A 15,577-nucleotide genomic window follows, 5' to 3' on the forward strand; every position below is an offset into this window, starting at 1 on the left:
TACATAATTCTATATTTGTACCGACTGTACTATACGGTAGCGAGACATGGACTTATCAAGAAAAAGATAAGAGTAAAATTAACGCGATTGACATGAGATTCAAGCGCGTAATATGCGGGAAAACCCTGATGGACAAAATAAGTAACGAGATAATTCTAAAAGAATGTGGTGCAGAAGAGACGCTAGTAGACACATGGGACATGTTCGGACATGTTGAGAGAATGCCAAATGAACGACTAACGAAATAAGTGTATCAAGGTAAAGTAAATGGCAGTGTGCCCAGAGGTAGACCGCGGAAAGAATGTTTAGAATGTGTGAATGAGACCCTAGTTAGAAGAGACATAAGAAGTCACAGAAACACGAGTGCCTGCATGAAAAAATGCATGGATATAAAAGAAGCTAGAGAAGTATGCCAGGACAGGAAAGTATGGCGGCAAATAGTTAATAAAAAGAGTGTCAGTATAGTGAATGTATAGTGAATTCAAAATTATATTTCAAGATCATGAAACATTTATTACTTTTTTTTAAATTTTAAATTATTTAAAAAACTTTTCAAGAACTTAAACTATCTTTTAAAATGAGTCGAATTTTAGCCAAGATTTTTCCTTCAATTTTTTAAAATCCTGCCTCATTTTTATAATTTCGTAATTCTTTTTAAATGTTTTTAAATATTCCCTTCAAATTAATTTTTCGAAACAAAAAATCTGAATTTCGAATTTTTTCTAAGAATAATAAGTGTTGCATTGTTATTTATACATCAAAATTCAACAACGCGACTTACAAATTAAATTTTTTTAAATAAAAAAATTGTAATTATAACGTTCAAAGCTTTTTTGTTTTGTTTAGTTTTGAACATTTAATTTATAATTACTTCATTTAAATTAACATTCAGATATTTCTTAATATTAAGTAATTATTCTTTTTCTTAACTGAAAATTTTCAAATTGAATGGTTTAAAAATGGAATATTTTAGACTGAAATAATATTTGAAATTTAATAAAAGCCTTTCATTATAAATACATTCTTTTGAAGTTATTAAAAATTTTTTATTTATTTAAAATTGTGAACCGATTTCTAATTGTCTTATACAATCAATTATTATTCACTTTTTGAATTTAAAAGCAAAATTTAATTTAAAAAATCATTATTATAAATTACATTTATTATATTTATATTTATTATTGAATTATTATTCTTTTGAAAACAAGTCTTGCCTTTAATAAATTATTGAACAAATTATTATTACTTTTTTTAATCTTGTATTTGTTTCACGTTTTTTTTTTAAATCTCCATGATAGATTGCCGCATGCACTTTTGTTGTGACACTAATTCCTATATCTAGAAAACTTTTATGAAATTTTTCAATATAAGTCCTCTTCAATTAAAAATTCAAGTATTTCGAAAAAATGTCAAATATTTTGTTGAAAAATTGTGTTTTTTTTTGTAGAGAAGTAAGTTTCATTTGAAAATTAATCTTATTGTTTAAAAATTTATCTTTTTTTGTTGAAAATTTAACTATTCCAGTTAAAAATTTATAAATTTATTTGAAAACTCATCACTTTGGTTAAAAATTGAACATTTTATTAAAAACATATTTCTTTTCAGTAGAAAATTGAACTATTCCAGTTATATGTTAACAATTTTATTTGAAAATTCATCACTTTCTTTCAAAATTTAACTATTTCCTTTAAATTTCGATTTTTTGTTGAAAGTAATTTTTGAACTGAAAATTTGACTTTTTCTAGTTAAAAATTCTATAGTTGTATTTGAAAATTCATCTGATTAGTTTGACATTAATTTGTTTAACTTCAAATTTGCCTATTTGAGTTTTGGTTGACAATTTATCTTTTTCGGTGAAAAGTAATTTTTTTGTTTTGAAAATTCAACTATTTCAGTTGAAGATTCATTGTTCAAGTTGTAAATTCCTATTTTTAGTTCAAAATTAATTTTATTTAACTAAAAATGTAACTATTACATTTTCGGTTGAAAATTATTATAATTATTAGCTCAAAATTCAACTATTTGGTTGAAGGATTTAGTGTAACCAATCGATTACAGCTGTTGTTCTGATAAATAATTTTTTTAAATAAAGTATAATTCCGAATTTTTAATTCAAAGTAAATGTTGATTGCTATTATTTTTTTGTTCTTAAAGTTGAGCTGTTTTTTGTTGTTATAAAAACATAGTTTTTTACGTTGGTGTAAAATTAGGTACATTAAAAACTTTAAAAAATTTACAATTAAAACCGCAAAAATAAAGAAAAGGGTCCAAGAATGATTTTAATTTTTCTTGGAAATTGTTTCTGAATTATTCTAGAACGAAACACAAAAATTATACAAAACTTCTCTTTTTACCCCTGTTTAAAGTTCGTTCAGGCACATCGTGAACAGTTTTTAAAATAATTATTTAAATTGTGATATTTTTCAATTATTTTATTTATTATTTAAATTATTCAGTTAAGAATGCGTAATGCGAAAATCTTCCACTGAAAAGATCTTCCATTTTATACTTAAAATGTTTAAGTGTATATTTTAATTGAAACAATTTTAGAATGCAGTTTTAGAGACTTGAAAATTAAAAATTAGAAGCATTTAAAATTGAAGATTTTGGATAAAAAAAAAAACATTTTTAGTTGATCAAATGCGAATATAAATTAGTTCATGCTTTTTAAAATTAAATTGTACTTTAAGAATGAAAAAGTGTCTACAATATTCCATTTTTAAACCAATAAATTAAAAAATTTCAATTAAGAAAAAGAAAAATGACTTAATATTTACAAATATCTGACTGTTCATTTAAATTTATGAATTATTAATTAAATATTCAAAACTAAACAAAAGAAAAATAAACTTTGAACGTTACAATTTTAATTGTTCTATTAAAAAAAAAAAACTATTTTGTGAGTCAAATTGTCGAATTTTGATATATAAATAGCTATTGAACACCCATTATTCTGAGCAAAAATTCGATTAAGTTGAAGAAATACTCAGAATTTTGTTTTACATTCAAAATTGTTTAAAAATTTGAAATGATTTCAAACAACTTAAGCGAAGTCTTTACGTAAAACATTTCCTAAAAAAATTTAAACAAATTTTTTAATTTCGAAACATTATTATTGAGAGAATATTTAAAAAGATTTAGAAAGATCTACAAAATTATCAAAACTGAATGTAGAAGATTGTAAGGATTTTTTTTTAATTTGGCAGGATTTTAAAACAATTTTTAGAAAAAAATCGAATCATTTTAAAGATGTTTAGAAGTTCTGAAAATTTGTTTAAATAATTAAAAATGTCTAAAAATGTTAAATAATATTTTAATGTTTTAAGATTTTGAAATAAAATTTTGAAGCATTTTAAGGATTTTCAACCTATTTAAAATAAAAATAATTTAGCTTTTAATTTAAGAAGTGTTCAGTTTATAAAAAAATATAATGGTTCAATGTTTAATGTTTCTAACTTAAAATTGCTTAAGATGATATAATTTTGAAAAATCTTTAATTCATTGATTGATTCTTCAATTTAGAGCATTGAATAAAAAAAATTTTGAACCAGAAATTTTTTAAACTTCAGTTTTAAGAGTTTAAAATTCAAGAGTTCCACATTAAGTGCTGTAGTTTGCAGCTCAGTTTTATTTATTATAAATGGACAAAATGTTGGCTTTAGAGTTTGATTGTTTTTAATTTCACTGAACGTGGACCATTTTTACGAACCGTGAAATGACCGGATTTTTTTATTAAAACGGCCACCCTGTTATAAGAATTAGTAATAAAAGTTTATAATTAATTCGTAAAATACATTCAAAGTGGCAGTCATTCAGTTTGAACAAAAAAAATTTAATATTTCAATTACAGTCAGTTTTTTCCATAATTCGGAATTTCAAAGATCACAGTGCAAAATGAGTTCAAAAAAAAAAGGAAATAGGGTAATTTTTTCACAAAAAAGGGGGAAAATAGGGGAAAGATTAAACATTTATTTTTAGGTGTCGAAAACAATCTTTTTATAAGAAATGTTAAATATTTAAATAATTTTCAATGATTTTTCAATAACTTCTGCCATTAATTAAACAATTCATTAAAAAATTTTCCATAGATATACAAAAAAGTCAGAAAAAAATAAAATTAGTTAAATACACAACTTTTATATTTTCAGTAGAGCGAAGTGTAAATGCTAAAATTAATCGAATCGTTTAAGCTGAATGACAACAATAATTTGTGGATCGACATTCAAAACAAGTGAAAAAAGGAAATTTGAAATCAGATATCTTCTGTTCACGTTTTTAAATAATTATAATTAACAATTTTTTAAATTTAAATCAGTTCAAAATTGTTTTCTGAAAACTGAACTATTTCATTAATTTTATTGATAAATTCATTAGTTTTTGTCGAAAATTTAAATAATTTGTTCGAATCTTGCTTTTTTTCTCAAAAATATTTTTTTATCTGAAAGCTGAACTATTTTATTTTTTGTTACAAACTTATTTTCTTAGTTGCAAATTCATTTCTTTCGATGGAAATTTAACTCCTTTTTTCTGTTTGAAAATAAATTTTTGAACTTTAAGATTGAGTATTATATTTAAAATTGGTATTTTTTGTTTAAGTTCAACTAGTTTTTATTTAATATTAAAATATTTTTTTCTTAAATATTTAATTTTTCACTAAAAATTCTTTTTTTTCTTCAAAATTGTACTACTCTGTTAAAAAGTTGTTTTTTTTCTTCAAGATTCATTACTTCATTACTAATTTATATGAGAAAGTTTAACTATTCCATTTTGGGCTGAAAAAGTCTTCTTTTTTAGTTCAAAATTCACTTCCTTTATTACAAATTCAACTATATTGTTGAAAATTATATTTCTTTTAGTAGAAAATTGGCCTTTTTTGGTTAGAATTTAAAATATTTAGTATCAAATTTATGTATTTTGTTGAAAATTTTTCTTTCTAGTAGCAATTCAATCTTCTTGTTTGAAAATTCATCATTTTGGTTTAGAATTTATCTTTATTAGTTGAAAATTCTACTGCTTAGTATAAAAAATAGCGGATGTTATCAAAATACGTACTCTGAATTTTTTCAGTAGACAGTAATATTATGTTTGTAAAATTCAGAACTACTCAAGAAAAAGTGGCCAGTAATTAAAATATTAAATTTTTTCCCATTCAAACTAAATGCCCGATTTTTAAAATTTATTTTACAAATTAATCATAAACTCTTGGAAATAATTTGTATAAAAAAATTTATTTTTCATATATTAAATTTTTATTTTCACAGAACTCGGACCCGAAAATATTAAGCACTCTCATACAGATTTTAGTATTCTTACCTGCAACTAGAGTTTCCAAGCGGCATTAAAAAAATATAAATGAGTTGGATTCTAACTTATTTTCAGTGAGATTTTAGCAAAGTGGGGAAATTTTAAAATAAAAAATGGTTTGTTAACTTTTGGGATCTTACTTACTTGTTTTTCCATAATGGATTGTTTGCCTTGGTCTCTTCTTGATGGACCATCAGTTCTCGATGTTATCTTTTCCTTCTCGATAATTGGGGTCACCCTCGGTGGATTGACTGCAGTGTGGTCTGATTGAAAAAAAATATATAAGATATTTACCACGGGGGTTCTTCCGGCATAATTGCGCATATTGAGAACTTATAAAAAAATAATGTTTAAATAAATAACAAATACACAAATGAATGAAAAAATGCCGAAAAAATATATTATGATCAAATTATAAAATTTTCCAAATTTCAAATAACGACAAGATTTTTAATTGAGAAAAAATAAAATCCCGAATTTAAAAATAAACAAATTATTAAATTCCCACAAATATTTCAATTCTCGAAATTTAGAACTGCTGAACATAGTTAATTGATTATTAATTAATAATTTATTAATTATTTTCAATCAATTTTAAATTTCGTCATACTTAAATTTCAGCAACAGAAAAATTCATGGGAATTTAAAAATTCATTTATTTTATAATTCGGCAATTTTTTTTATTGCTAATTTATGATTTTGTTTTTTGTTTTTTTCGTTATTTTGTGTTAGACCCGGATATTCAAACACTTTTGAATATAGTGATGAAGAACTAATTTTTTTTTATATTGTCGTTTTAAAATATTATCCTATTATGTAATAAATATAATTATTGTATCTATAGGTGACAAATAAGGAATACGACAAATCCTAAAGTATTGTTTTCTGTTACAATGAAATAAAAAACTGTTCAATGTGATATTTTTTAAATCAATTAGACTTTGTAACGAAGCTAAAATATTATAATATTTGTATGTCACTCTTAAAGCAAGACCATTAACGAATATTTTTTTTATCTTTGACAACACTCAAATCAATCGAAAATTATATTTCGAAGTGCTATAATAAATCCAAGTTTAAATTAAATTCTGAGAATTCAGAACAAGAAAATACGTACTATCACCTTGATTTTAAATTTATGTAAATATAATTTCCATAAGATCCTTGAGAAATTTAAAACATTTTTAAATATTTCAGGCTTGTCATAAAAGAATCTTGAAGATTTTCAAGAAAATTTTTTTATAATATAGGATTTTACAAAAGATCATGAAAAATTCGAGTCCTTTCAAACGATGTTTAGAACTTTTAGAAGTTGGGAAGAAATCAAGAAATATTTGATAAATTTTCGAAAATGTTTCCGAGTTTTCAAATATTTGTAATCTATTTAAAACGTCTTAAATTCCTGAAAATATTTTTAACTGCCACGAATTTTTCTAAAAATGTTCAAATATCATTTCAAAATTTTAAACATTACTTTACAATCTTCTAAATTTTCCCAGCAATTTTAAGAAAATTGGTTTATTCTCTTCAAAACTTTCGAAATTATTTTAAATTCTACTAAATATTTCTTGAATTTACCCGATTTTTGTTCGCTTTTATTTTGTAATCCTAATAATTTAAAAAATTTTGCTTTAAAATCTTCTAAACTATTTAAAAAAATTTTAAGAAATCGTTTATTATGCTTAAAAACCTTCTTCAATTTTCTCTTGAAGTTTATTTTTACAAATAAAAAATAATTAAAAATTTTCACACAAATATAAGAAAAATTTTTTTTTTTTAATCTTCACAGACCTTCTAAAGCTTCTAATCTATAAAAATTATTCAAATTTTGCCTGCATTATTTATTTATTCTGCAAAATTAAAAAATTGCCTTTAAATCTTTCCGATTCTTCTTTAATTATTTTTGAAACCTTCTAAAATCTTTTTAAATAATCTCTTTAAATTAATTTTTCGAAATAAGAAATTATTTTAATTTTTCTTAGGAACCTGAAAAAATTTCTTTAATTTTCGTGAAACTTTTCAAAATTCTTCAAACATATTTACAAGTTTTAATTATTTTTGAATATCTCCTGAACTTGGTCAAATTTTTTCTAAAGTTATGTAATATGACAAAAATGCAAAATTTTGCTTTAAAATCTTTCACACTGTTTGAAAATTTTTAGGAAATAATGATATATTTTTAAGAGTTTGTAACCGATCAACATGACAACACATTTCCCACTTGGGCCATTTTTTATTTTTAAAAACATGAATTTTAAAGCAAATATTTGAATTTTCAAGCCAAAAAGATTAATTTTCTAACAAAAAAGACGAATTTTCAACCAAATAGAATAATTCTTAATAAAAAAGATACATTCTTAAAACAAAAATTGAATAGTTAAATTTTCAATTGAAAAATTAATTTTAAACAAACAAAAAAAAGTAATTAAAAAAATTTTCACAAATAGGGAAATAAATTAAAAAAAATAAAATTAATGCAAGTTCCATATGGAATTCAATTTGAAACCCTTTAATTTTCTAAGATTTCAAATAAAAATATATTGCATTTTAGTCAAAACAGATTAATTTTTAACGAAAAAGTTGAATTTTCAAAACAATAAAATTGATTTTCTACCAACAAAGTCGAATTTTCAATAAGAAATATGAATTTTAAACCAAACAGTTGAATTTTTAAGCCAAAAAGATTAGTTTTATAGCAAAAAAAGACAAGTTTTCAACCAATAGGTTGAATATTCAACTAAAAAAGACGTAGTTTTGAAAGAAAAATAGAATATTAAAATGTTCAGTTACAAAATTAATTTTAAACAAGAAAAAAAGGAATATTCAACAACAACCAAATTAATTTTCAACTAAAATTTTGAGACTTCACAGCCCAAAATGCTCTTAAAATAAGGTCATTTTTTACAAGTAGGGGAAGGAATAAAAAAAATATAATGTAAATTAACCGATGAATTTTCAAACAATAGGTTGAATTTCCGACTAAAAAAGATACATTCTTAAAACAGAAATGAAATGTTTAAATTTTCAGTTGAAAAATTAATTTTTAACCAAAAAAGAACCAATTTAAAAAAAATTGATATTCAAATAAAATTTGAAGACTTTAAAACCCAAAATGCTCTTAAAATGGGGGGAAATGGGTAATGATTCATGAAAATAGTGAGCATAAATTTGCTTAAATAATATTAATGAAGGTGCCATATTGAATTCAATTTGAAATTCTTTAAATTCCTACGACTTTAACTTGAAATGTATTCAATTTCCAACAAAATAGATTACTATTTTTCTACTGAAAAGGTAAATTTTCTAAAAAAAATACATGAATTTTTAACAAAAAATAGAATAGTTACATTTTAATTTGAAAAAAATATTTTAAAGTAAATGTTGAGTCTTCAAACAAACAAAAAATCATTTTTATCCAACTAGTTCAACTTTTAACCAAGTACTTGAATTTTCAACTGAAAAAATATGAATTCTCAGGCGAAAAACGTACTATTTGATACCTCAACGAAAAAAATATTTTAATTTTAAATAGAAAAAATTAAATTATTTAAAAAAAAAATTATATACAGAACAGTCGATTTTTTCCATCAAAATAGTTCAATGTGTTAATTAACAAACAAAAAATTGTTTACAAGCAATTGAATTTTCAATCCCCAAAAAAAAATTTTTGTTAACAAAAATTTGAATTTTTAATTTAAAAGGATGAACTTTCAACGAAATTGATGAATTTTTAAACAAATAATAATAACTTGTAACTAAAACTATAACGGTAGACTTTTAATTCGAAAAGTTAAATTATCAAAGAAAAAGGTAATGTTAACAGCAATAGTTTATATTTTAACCAACAAAACAGACGAATCTTTAGCTAAAACGGAATAATTTTAAACCAAATAGTTGTATTTTTAATCAAAAAGATAAGTTTTCTAAAAACCAGTTCATTTTTCCAACAAATAGGTAAATTTTAAACCAAAAAGATGAATTTTCAAAACAGAAGATCAAATTTCTACCAGGAAAGACGAATTTTTAGCAAAAAATATACATTTTTAACCTGATAGTTGAATTTTCGACCAATTAAAATAATTCTTGACCAAAAACGAGAAATTTTAAACAAATTAAATCAATTTTTAACTGAATAATTTATACAATAAATGTTATGTTAGCCCACATTTTATTTGTTTAGCGTTTAGTCAATATTTTTTTCACTTCTAACCATTTTTAACTAAATAGTTGAATTTTCAACAAAATATTTCAATTTTCAGTTTTAAAAAAAATGAATTTTTATTAAACAAAAAAAAACGAAATTTCAATTAAGACTATGAAGCTTCAACCAAAGTACATACATTTTAACCAAATAGTTGAATTTTCAAATAAGAATATTAATTTACTAAAAAAAAAATGAATTTTTAATCAAATTCATTAATTTTTAAACAAAGCTCAATTTTCTACCAAATTGTTGAATTTTCGAGCCAAAAATATAAATTTTCTTTAAAATGCTTGAACCTGCATGACCTTTTAATGAAATAGTTGAATTTTGAGAAAAATAATTCAATTTAAAATAAATTAATAAAATTTTTAAACAAAGAAAATCACTTTTTTGTTAAAAATTAACTGTTTTGTAGAAAATTCGTATTTTTGGCTCGAACATTGAATAATTTTGTAACAAATTTAACTACTTCGCTGAAAATTTATGTATTTTGCTGAAAATTCGCCTTTTTCTTAGAAAACTCAGCTCCTTGATCGAGAGTTCAATCTTAAAAGTAAATTTTTTTGTTTAAAATTCATAATCTAGTTGAAAATTCGTTTTTTTTTTCAAAATTCAATTTTTTCACTGAAAATTTAACTATTTTATTAAAAGTTAACTTTTTATAAAAAACTTCATATTTTCGGGTTGAAAATTTAACTGCTTTGTATAAAACATACATTTTCGGTTCGAAAATTCAATAATTTGGTAGAAAATTTAATCGTTTGGTTGAAAATGTATATACTTAGTTGAAAATTCGCCAATTTTAATAGAATATCCATTTTTTTGATAAAAATGATTTTTATTAGCTAAATCTAATTGTTTTTTTTATTTTTAATTATATTCCTTTTTTCTGAAATATAAACTATTACATTTTTCGTTTAAAAATCTTTCAATTAAAAAATGATTTTTTTTAGTGAAAATTTAACTTATTCACTGAAAATTCAACTTTTTCGTAGAATCTTCATATTTTCGAGTTTAAAATTCAACTATTTTGTAGAAAATTCGTATTTACGGCTCGAAAATTCAACAATTTAGTAGAAAATTAGCCTTTGTTAGTAGAAATTTATGTTTGTTGGTAAAATCCATATGTTTTTTTTTCATTACATTTTTTTTTTAATATAAACTATTACTTGAAAGTTATTTTTTTTAGGATTCATAATTTTCAATAATTTCGTACAATATTAAACTGTGTATAGAAAATTTCATTTTTCAAGTTGAAAATGAAATTCTCCTGAATGAAAATTTAACTAATTCACTTTTGGTTAAAAACGGATATTTTAGTTTAAAAATTTAACTATTAAAGGAAAAAGTTTAAAAAACGAAGAAAAATATAAAATAGAAATCAAGTAAAAAAATATTCTTGGAAATTCAACTACTTGGTTAAAAATTTATATATTTTGTTGAAAGTTGGTCTTTTCTGAAAGAAAATTAATCTTCTTGTTTAAAAATGAAACTTTTTGATAAAAAATTAATCTTTTCTGTTGAAAATTTATCTTTTTGGTTGGAAATTCAACTAATTGAGATGGAAAAAAATTATTTTAGTCAATCAGTGAAGAAGTACAACATTATTTTTCAAGGAAAACTAATTAAATATAGGGTTTTCAAGGCTCGAAACTTTTTTAAATCTGAAAATTTTGAAATTCTTAAATAAAATATTAAAAATCTTCTAAAATCTTGTAGAATATTAAAAATGTTTGAAATCTTTCAATTCCTTAAGTGAAATCTTTGCAGAATCTTTGAAAATTTGGAAATCCTTGTGAAATTATGAAAATTACTTTACCTTTTCTGTTTATTTGTTCACTTCCAACGGAAAAACGAACACTTCGGGGTCCTTCTTCGTGAGTCGTGAATGATGAAAGTTCCTGTTCTCGTAGAGAAACCACCACCATTCGAAATAGTTCCCAGTCGCCGAAGGACATTTTAAGTACTTTTTTGAGCTCCTGCAAATCACAGTGAAGTAGAACCCTTCCAGTTATATTATTCTGCTTAATAATTTCCTTGTAACGCTGCAGTTGATGTGGATTGAGGTCCTCAATTTTCTCGAGCAATTCGCATAATCCATTCACTGATAAACTTGAAAGTTTCGTGTCCAAAATTTCGGGCTGAAAATAAAGGTTAGAAAATTATTATTTATAATTTTTAATTAACCTTTGATTAATTTTAGAGCAAAAAACTTTTTTTTATTCAAAAACAAAAACTTTAAAAAAGGTAGATCAATTTGCAAACAAAGAAATAAATTTTAAACCAGAAAAGATACATTTTTAACCAAATACATGATATAAAAAAACGAATTTTCAACAAAATAGTACAATTTTCCCCAAAATAAATAAATATTTAAACAAAAAATGTAAAAATACATATTTCCACAAAAAAAGATTTTTAATTTAAATTAATATTTTAAATTTTACATTTTTTCAACTTAAAAGTTCTTAAATCAGACTTTAAATTATTTTTATTTTAAATAGTTCAAGCATCCTTGAAAAACATTAAAATTGTATTTTAAAATCTTGAGAAATCTAGAAGTCGTTTTAAATTTTTTCAAATTTAGCTTTATTTTTGAGATTCTTTCAAAATTTCCCAATAACTTTAAAAATTAATTGAATTTGTCCTATAAATTTTAGAAAATCCTGCGAATTAAAAAAAATGTCCTTAAAATTTGGATTTCTAAATAACAATTGAACATTTATTATTTTTAGAAACTAAAAATTAAATTAGAACTTGAAATAATTTCATATAATTTTAACGAAGTGTGTACTCCAAACGAATAAAAACATTTTCTTGAAATTCCTAGCAAAATTGAAAATGATTAAAAAAATGACAGAATATTCAAAAAGATTTTAAGAAAATTCCAATATTATTGAAAATAACCCAGGAAGAATTTAAGGATTTTTTTGTCAATTTTTAATATTGTATAAAAATTGTAGAAAAAATTTTATTCAGTTTAAAATATGTTTAAAAGTTCTGATTTTTTTTTTCAAAAACTTCGTTTAAATTGCTTGATATCATATTAAGTTTTTAACTAATTTTGAATCTTTTCAAAACTTTTAAATATCTCTTAAAATTACTTAAATTTTTCAAAAAAATCATACGTGTTCAATTATTATTTATACATCAAAATTCAACAATTTAGCTTGTAAATTAAACATTTTATTAAGTAGAACAATAAAAATTTTAACGATAAAATGTTAAAAGCTTTTCGAAATTTTAACAATTCAAGGCTTTCCATGTCAAACATTTAAGTTTCAAATTGTTTTTTTTTTAATATTTGGCTTCATTTTAGTCGTCTTGAAATTATAAGTCAAAAATTGCTAAATATTAAATAATTATCCCTTTTCTTAATCAAAATTTTTTTAATTAAATGGGTTAAAAATGGAACAATTTAGACTAAAAAAAATATTTTAAATTTAATAAAAGCCTTTAATTACGAATTAATTACGAATCTGGAGATTCTTTAACTTTTAACGGATTTAGAATCGTTTTATCCAATCAATTATTTTACAGTTTTTAATACTTAAATTGCGATCTATTTTAAAAAATATTTATTTATATTTACAGTAGATAAAATAAAACTGTTTTTTATCAAAAATGTGCAACTTTACACGTTTTTAATTTATAATTGTTTAAGTCTTCAAGACTGCACGTTAAAATTCTTTGAATTAAAAATAAAAATCTAAAATAGAGATTTTTTCAGGATAAATATGTTCGAATTACGCATTATAAACTGAATGTCATTTAAAAAGATACCAATTAAACTAATTATTTAAAAACTGTTGAAATAGAATTTGGACAGATTTTTCTTCTGAAAATTTGAAAAATTCACGGTCAGTTAAAAGTTTTATTCAAAGAAGATTCCAGTTTACTTTCTGATACCAAAATAATCTTTGTAAACAGTAAGTTAATTTTTTGGCGAAGCAGTCAAATTTTCAATCAAAAATGACGACTTTAAAAAGATTGTTAAATTTTCAACCAAACAGTTGCATGTTTATCCAAGAATATTGCAAATTTCCTACTAAAAAATATAAAATTTTTTATAAAAAAGAAAAAATAATCAGGAAAAATAGTTTCCAGTTTTCACCCAAAAAAAACCAAAAAGGATGCATTCTCAAGAAAATTGTTAAATTTTCAAGCAAATAATAATTTGTATAACTAAAGAAAATAATTTTCAATAGTATATTTATGTACCGTTCCTTACAGGTAAAGTTGTAGTGGCATAGAGTTTCTATAAACAAAATTGAATATTTAATCCTATAAGAAGAAATTTTTCAACCAAAAAGGATGCATTTTTAACAAAATTTCATTGGCCGTGAAGAATGTTTGTGAACCGGGAAACCCCCGGGAAAATCACGAGAATTCTATTATTTTGTTAAAAGTGCATCCACTTTTAACAAAATAGTCGAATTCTCGGGATTTTCCCGGGGGTTTCCCGGTTCACAAACATTCTTCACGGCCAATGAAATTTAAAAAATGGAACACTAAAGCTATAAAATTTTTCACTTGAGGTAATAAAAATTAAGCTGCAAATGAAAGTACTCAAAATGGAACTGTTAAATTTTGAACTTTTAAAATTGAAATTTAAAAATTTTTAATTAAAAAATGTTGTATTCAAATGCTCAATAATTTACGCGTATAAAATTAAAGGTACTAACATTTTTCAATATAAAAAAAAAATCCACGTTATCATTTTTAATACTCTAAATTAAAAAACTGAAATCCTTCTGAAATTTGTTGCAATCATTTAAAATCACTGGAATATCCGAAAACTATGTCTTTTGAAATCCTCTAAAAAAATTTGATATAGTTTAAAATATTTTAAATGTTTCAAAATCTTTGAAATCTGTTGTACTTTACCTTTGTTGAAATTTTTTTTCGCCCTTGAAAGCTTTCAAATTTAATAGAACTTTGTAAAATTCTTTGAAATAATTTGAAACTTTAGAAACATTTTTAAATCTTTCTTTAGCTTTTGTTCGTAAAATCTTTTCTGTTCGTTTGAAATCATAAAAAAATTTACAATCTTTAAAACTGATGTACTGTACTGTTTTTGAAATCTTTGAAATTCTTGAAATCCACGTTATCATTTTCAATGATCTAAATTAAAAAACCAATCAATGAACTTTGAAATTTTCAAAATTATATAATTTTAAGGAATTTTAAGCGAGAAACATCAAATATTAAAAAATTGAAAAATTTTTAACTGAACACTTCTTAAATTAGAAATTCTATTATTTTCTTATTTAATAGTTTAAACATCCTTATAAAGCTTCAAAATGTTATTTAAAAATCTTAAGAAATCTAGAAGTTGTTATAAATTGGTTTTAAACTTAACATAATATAAATATAAAAAAATGTAGATTTTCGCAGATTTTAAACAAAAAATTAGATTCTTTTCAAAGATTGTGAAAGGTTTCAAAAGAATAAAAACATTTTCTTAAGATTCCTAGAAAATATAAAAATAACTTTTTATTTTGAAAAATTATTTTAAGAGAATATTAAAAAAGTTTTACAAAGATTTAAACGAATTTTTTAAAAAAAGATTCCAGAAGATTTTTAGAAAACTGTCTTAAATTTGCGTGATACTTTTTAATCTTTTTAAAACGCCTAAATATATCTTATAATTACTCAAATTTTTTCTACAAATGTTCATTTGTAAATTATACAGCAAAATAAAAAATTTTTAGACCGAAACAATATTTTAAATGTAATAAAATCCTTTAATTCTTAAATTTTGAAATGGTTTAAATCCGTTTTGTCAACTCGTTCTTGTTCACTTTTTATTCCTTAAAGTACAGATGAATTAAGAAAAATTTATTTATTAAATAAAAATGTTTTTATTCAAAATTTTCAAAATCAAAGGCTTTTATTTTATATTTCTTAAAGTCTTTAAGAAAGCATTAAAAAAGTCTTTAAATTGAAAATGTAAGCTTAGAAATAAAAATTTTGAAAGTAAAAAAATTTTGAATTAGGCATTGTAATCTAAATAATAGCAAAATTGAAAAACATAACAATTCCACTAATTATTTAAAAACTGTTAAA

General features: G+C 22.2%; 1 protein-coding gene across 3 annotated transcripts in view; it reads right to left on the minus strand.

Annotated features, from left to right (window-relative positions):
* LOC117174307 (kinase D-interacting substrate of 220 kDa) overlaps positions 1-15,577 on the minus strand; it is a 181,324-nt gene that overhangs the window by 15,287 nt on the left and 150,460 nt on the right. For all 3 annotated transcript variants that reach the window (XM_033363292.1, XM_033363291.1, XM_033363290.1), the window contains 2 exons: positions 11,328-11,649; positions 5,449-5,567 (listed from right to left, as the gene is read on the minus strand). In XM_033363292.1, coding sequence (XP_033219183.1) covers positions 5,449-5,567; positions 11,328-11,649 — 441 coding nt within the window. The remainder of the gene's footprint in view (positions 1-5,448; positions 5,568-11,327; positions 11,650-15,577) is intronic.

The sequence above is a fragment of the Belonocnema kinseyi genome, chromosome 6 (genome assembly GCF_010883055.1).
Source record: "Belonocnema kinseyi isolate 2016_QV_RU_SX_M_011 chromosome 6, B_treatae_v1, whole genome shotgun sequence".
NCBI lineage: Eukaryota > Metazoa > Arthropoda > Insecta > Hymenoptera > Cynipidae > Belonocnema > Belonocnema kinseyi.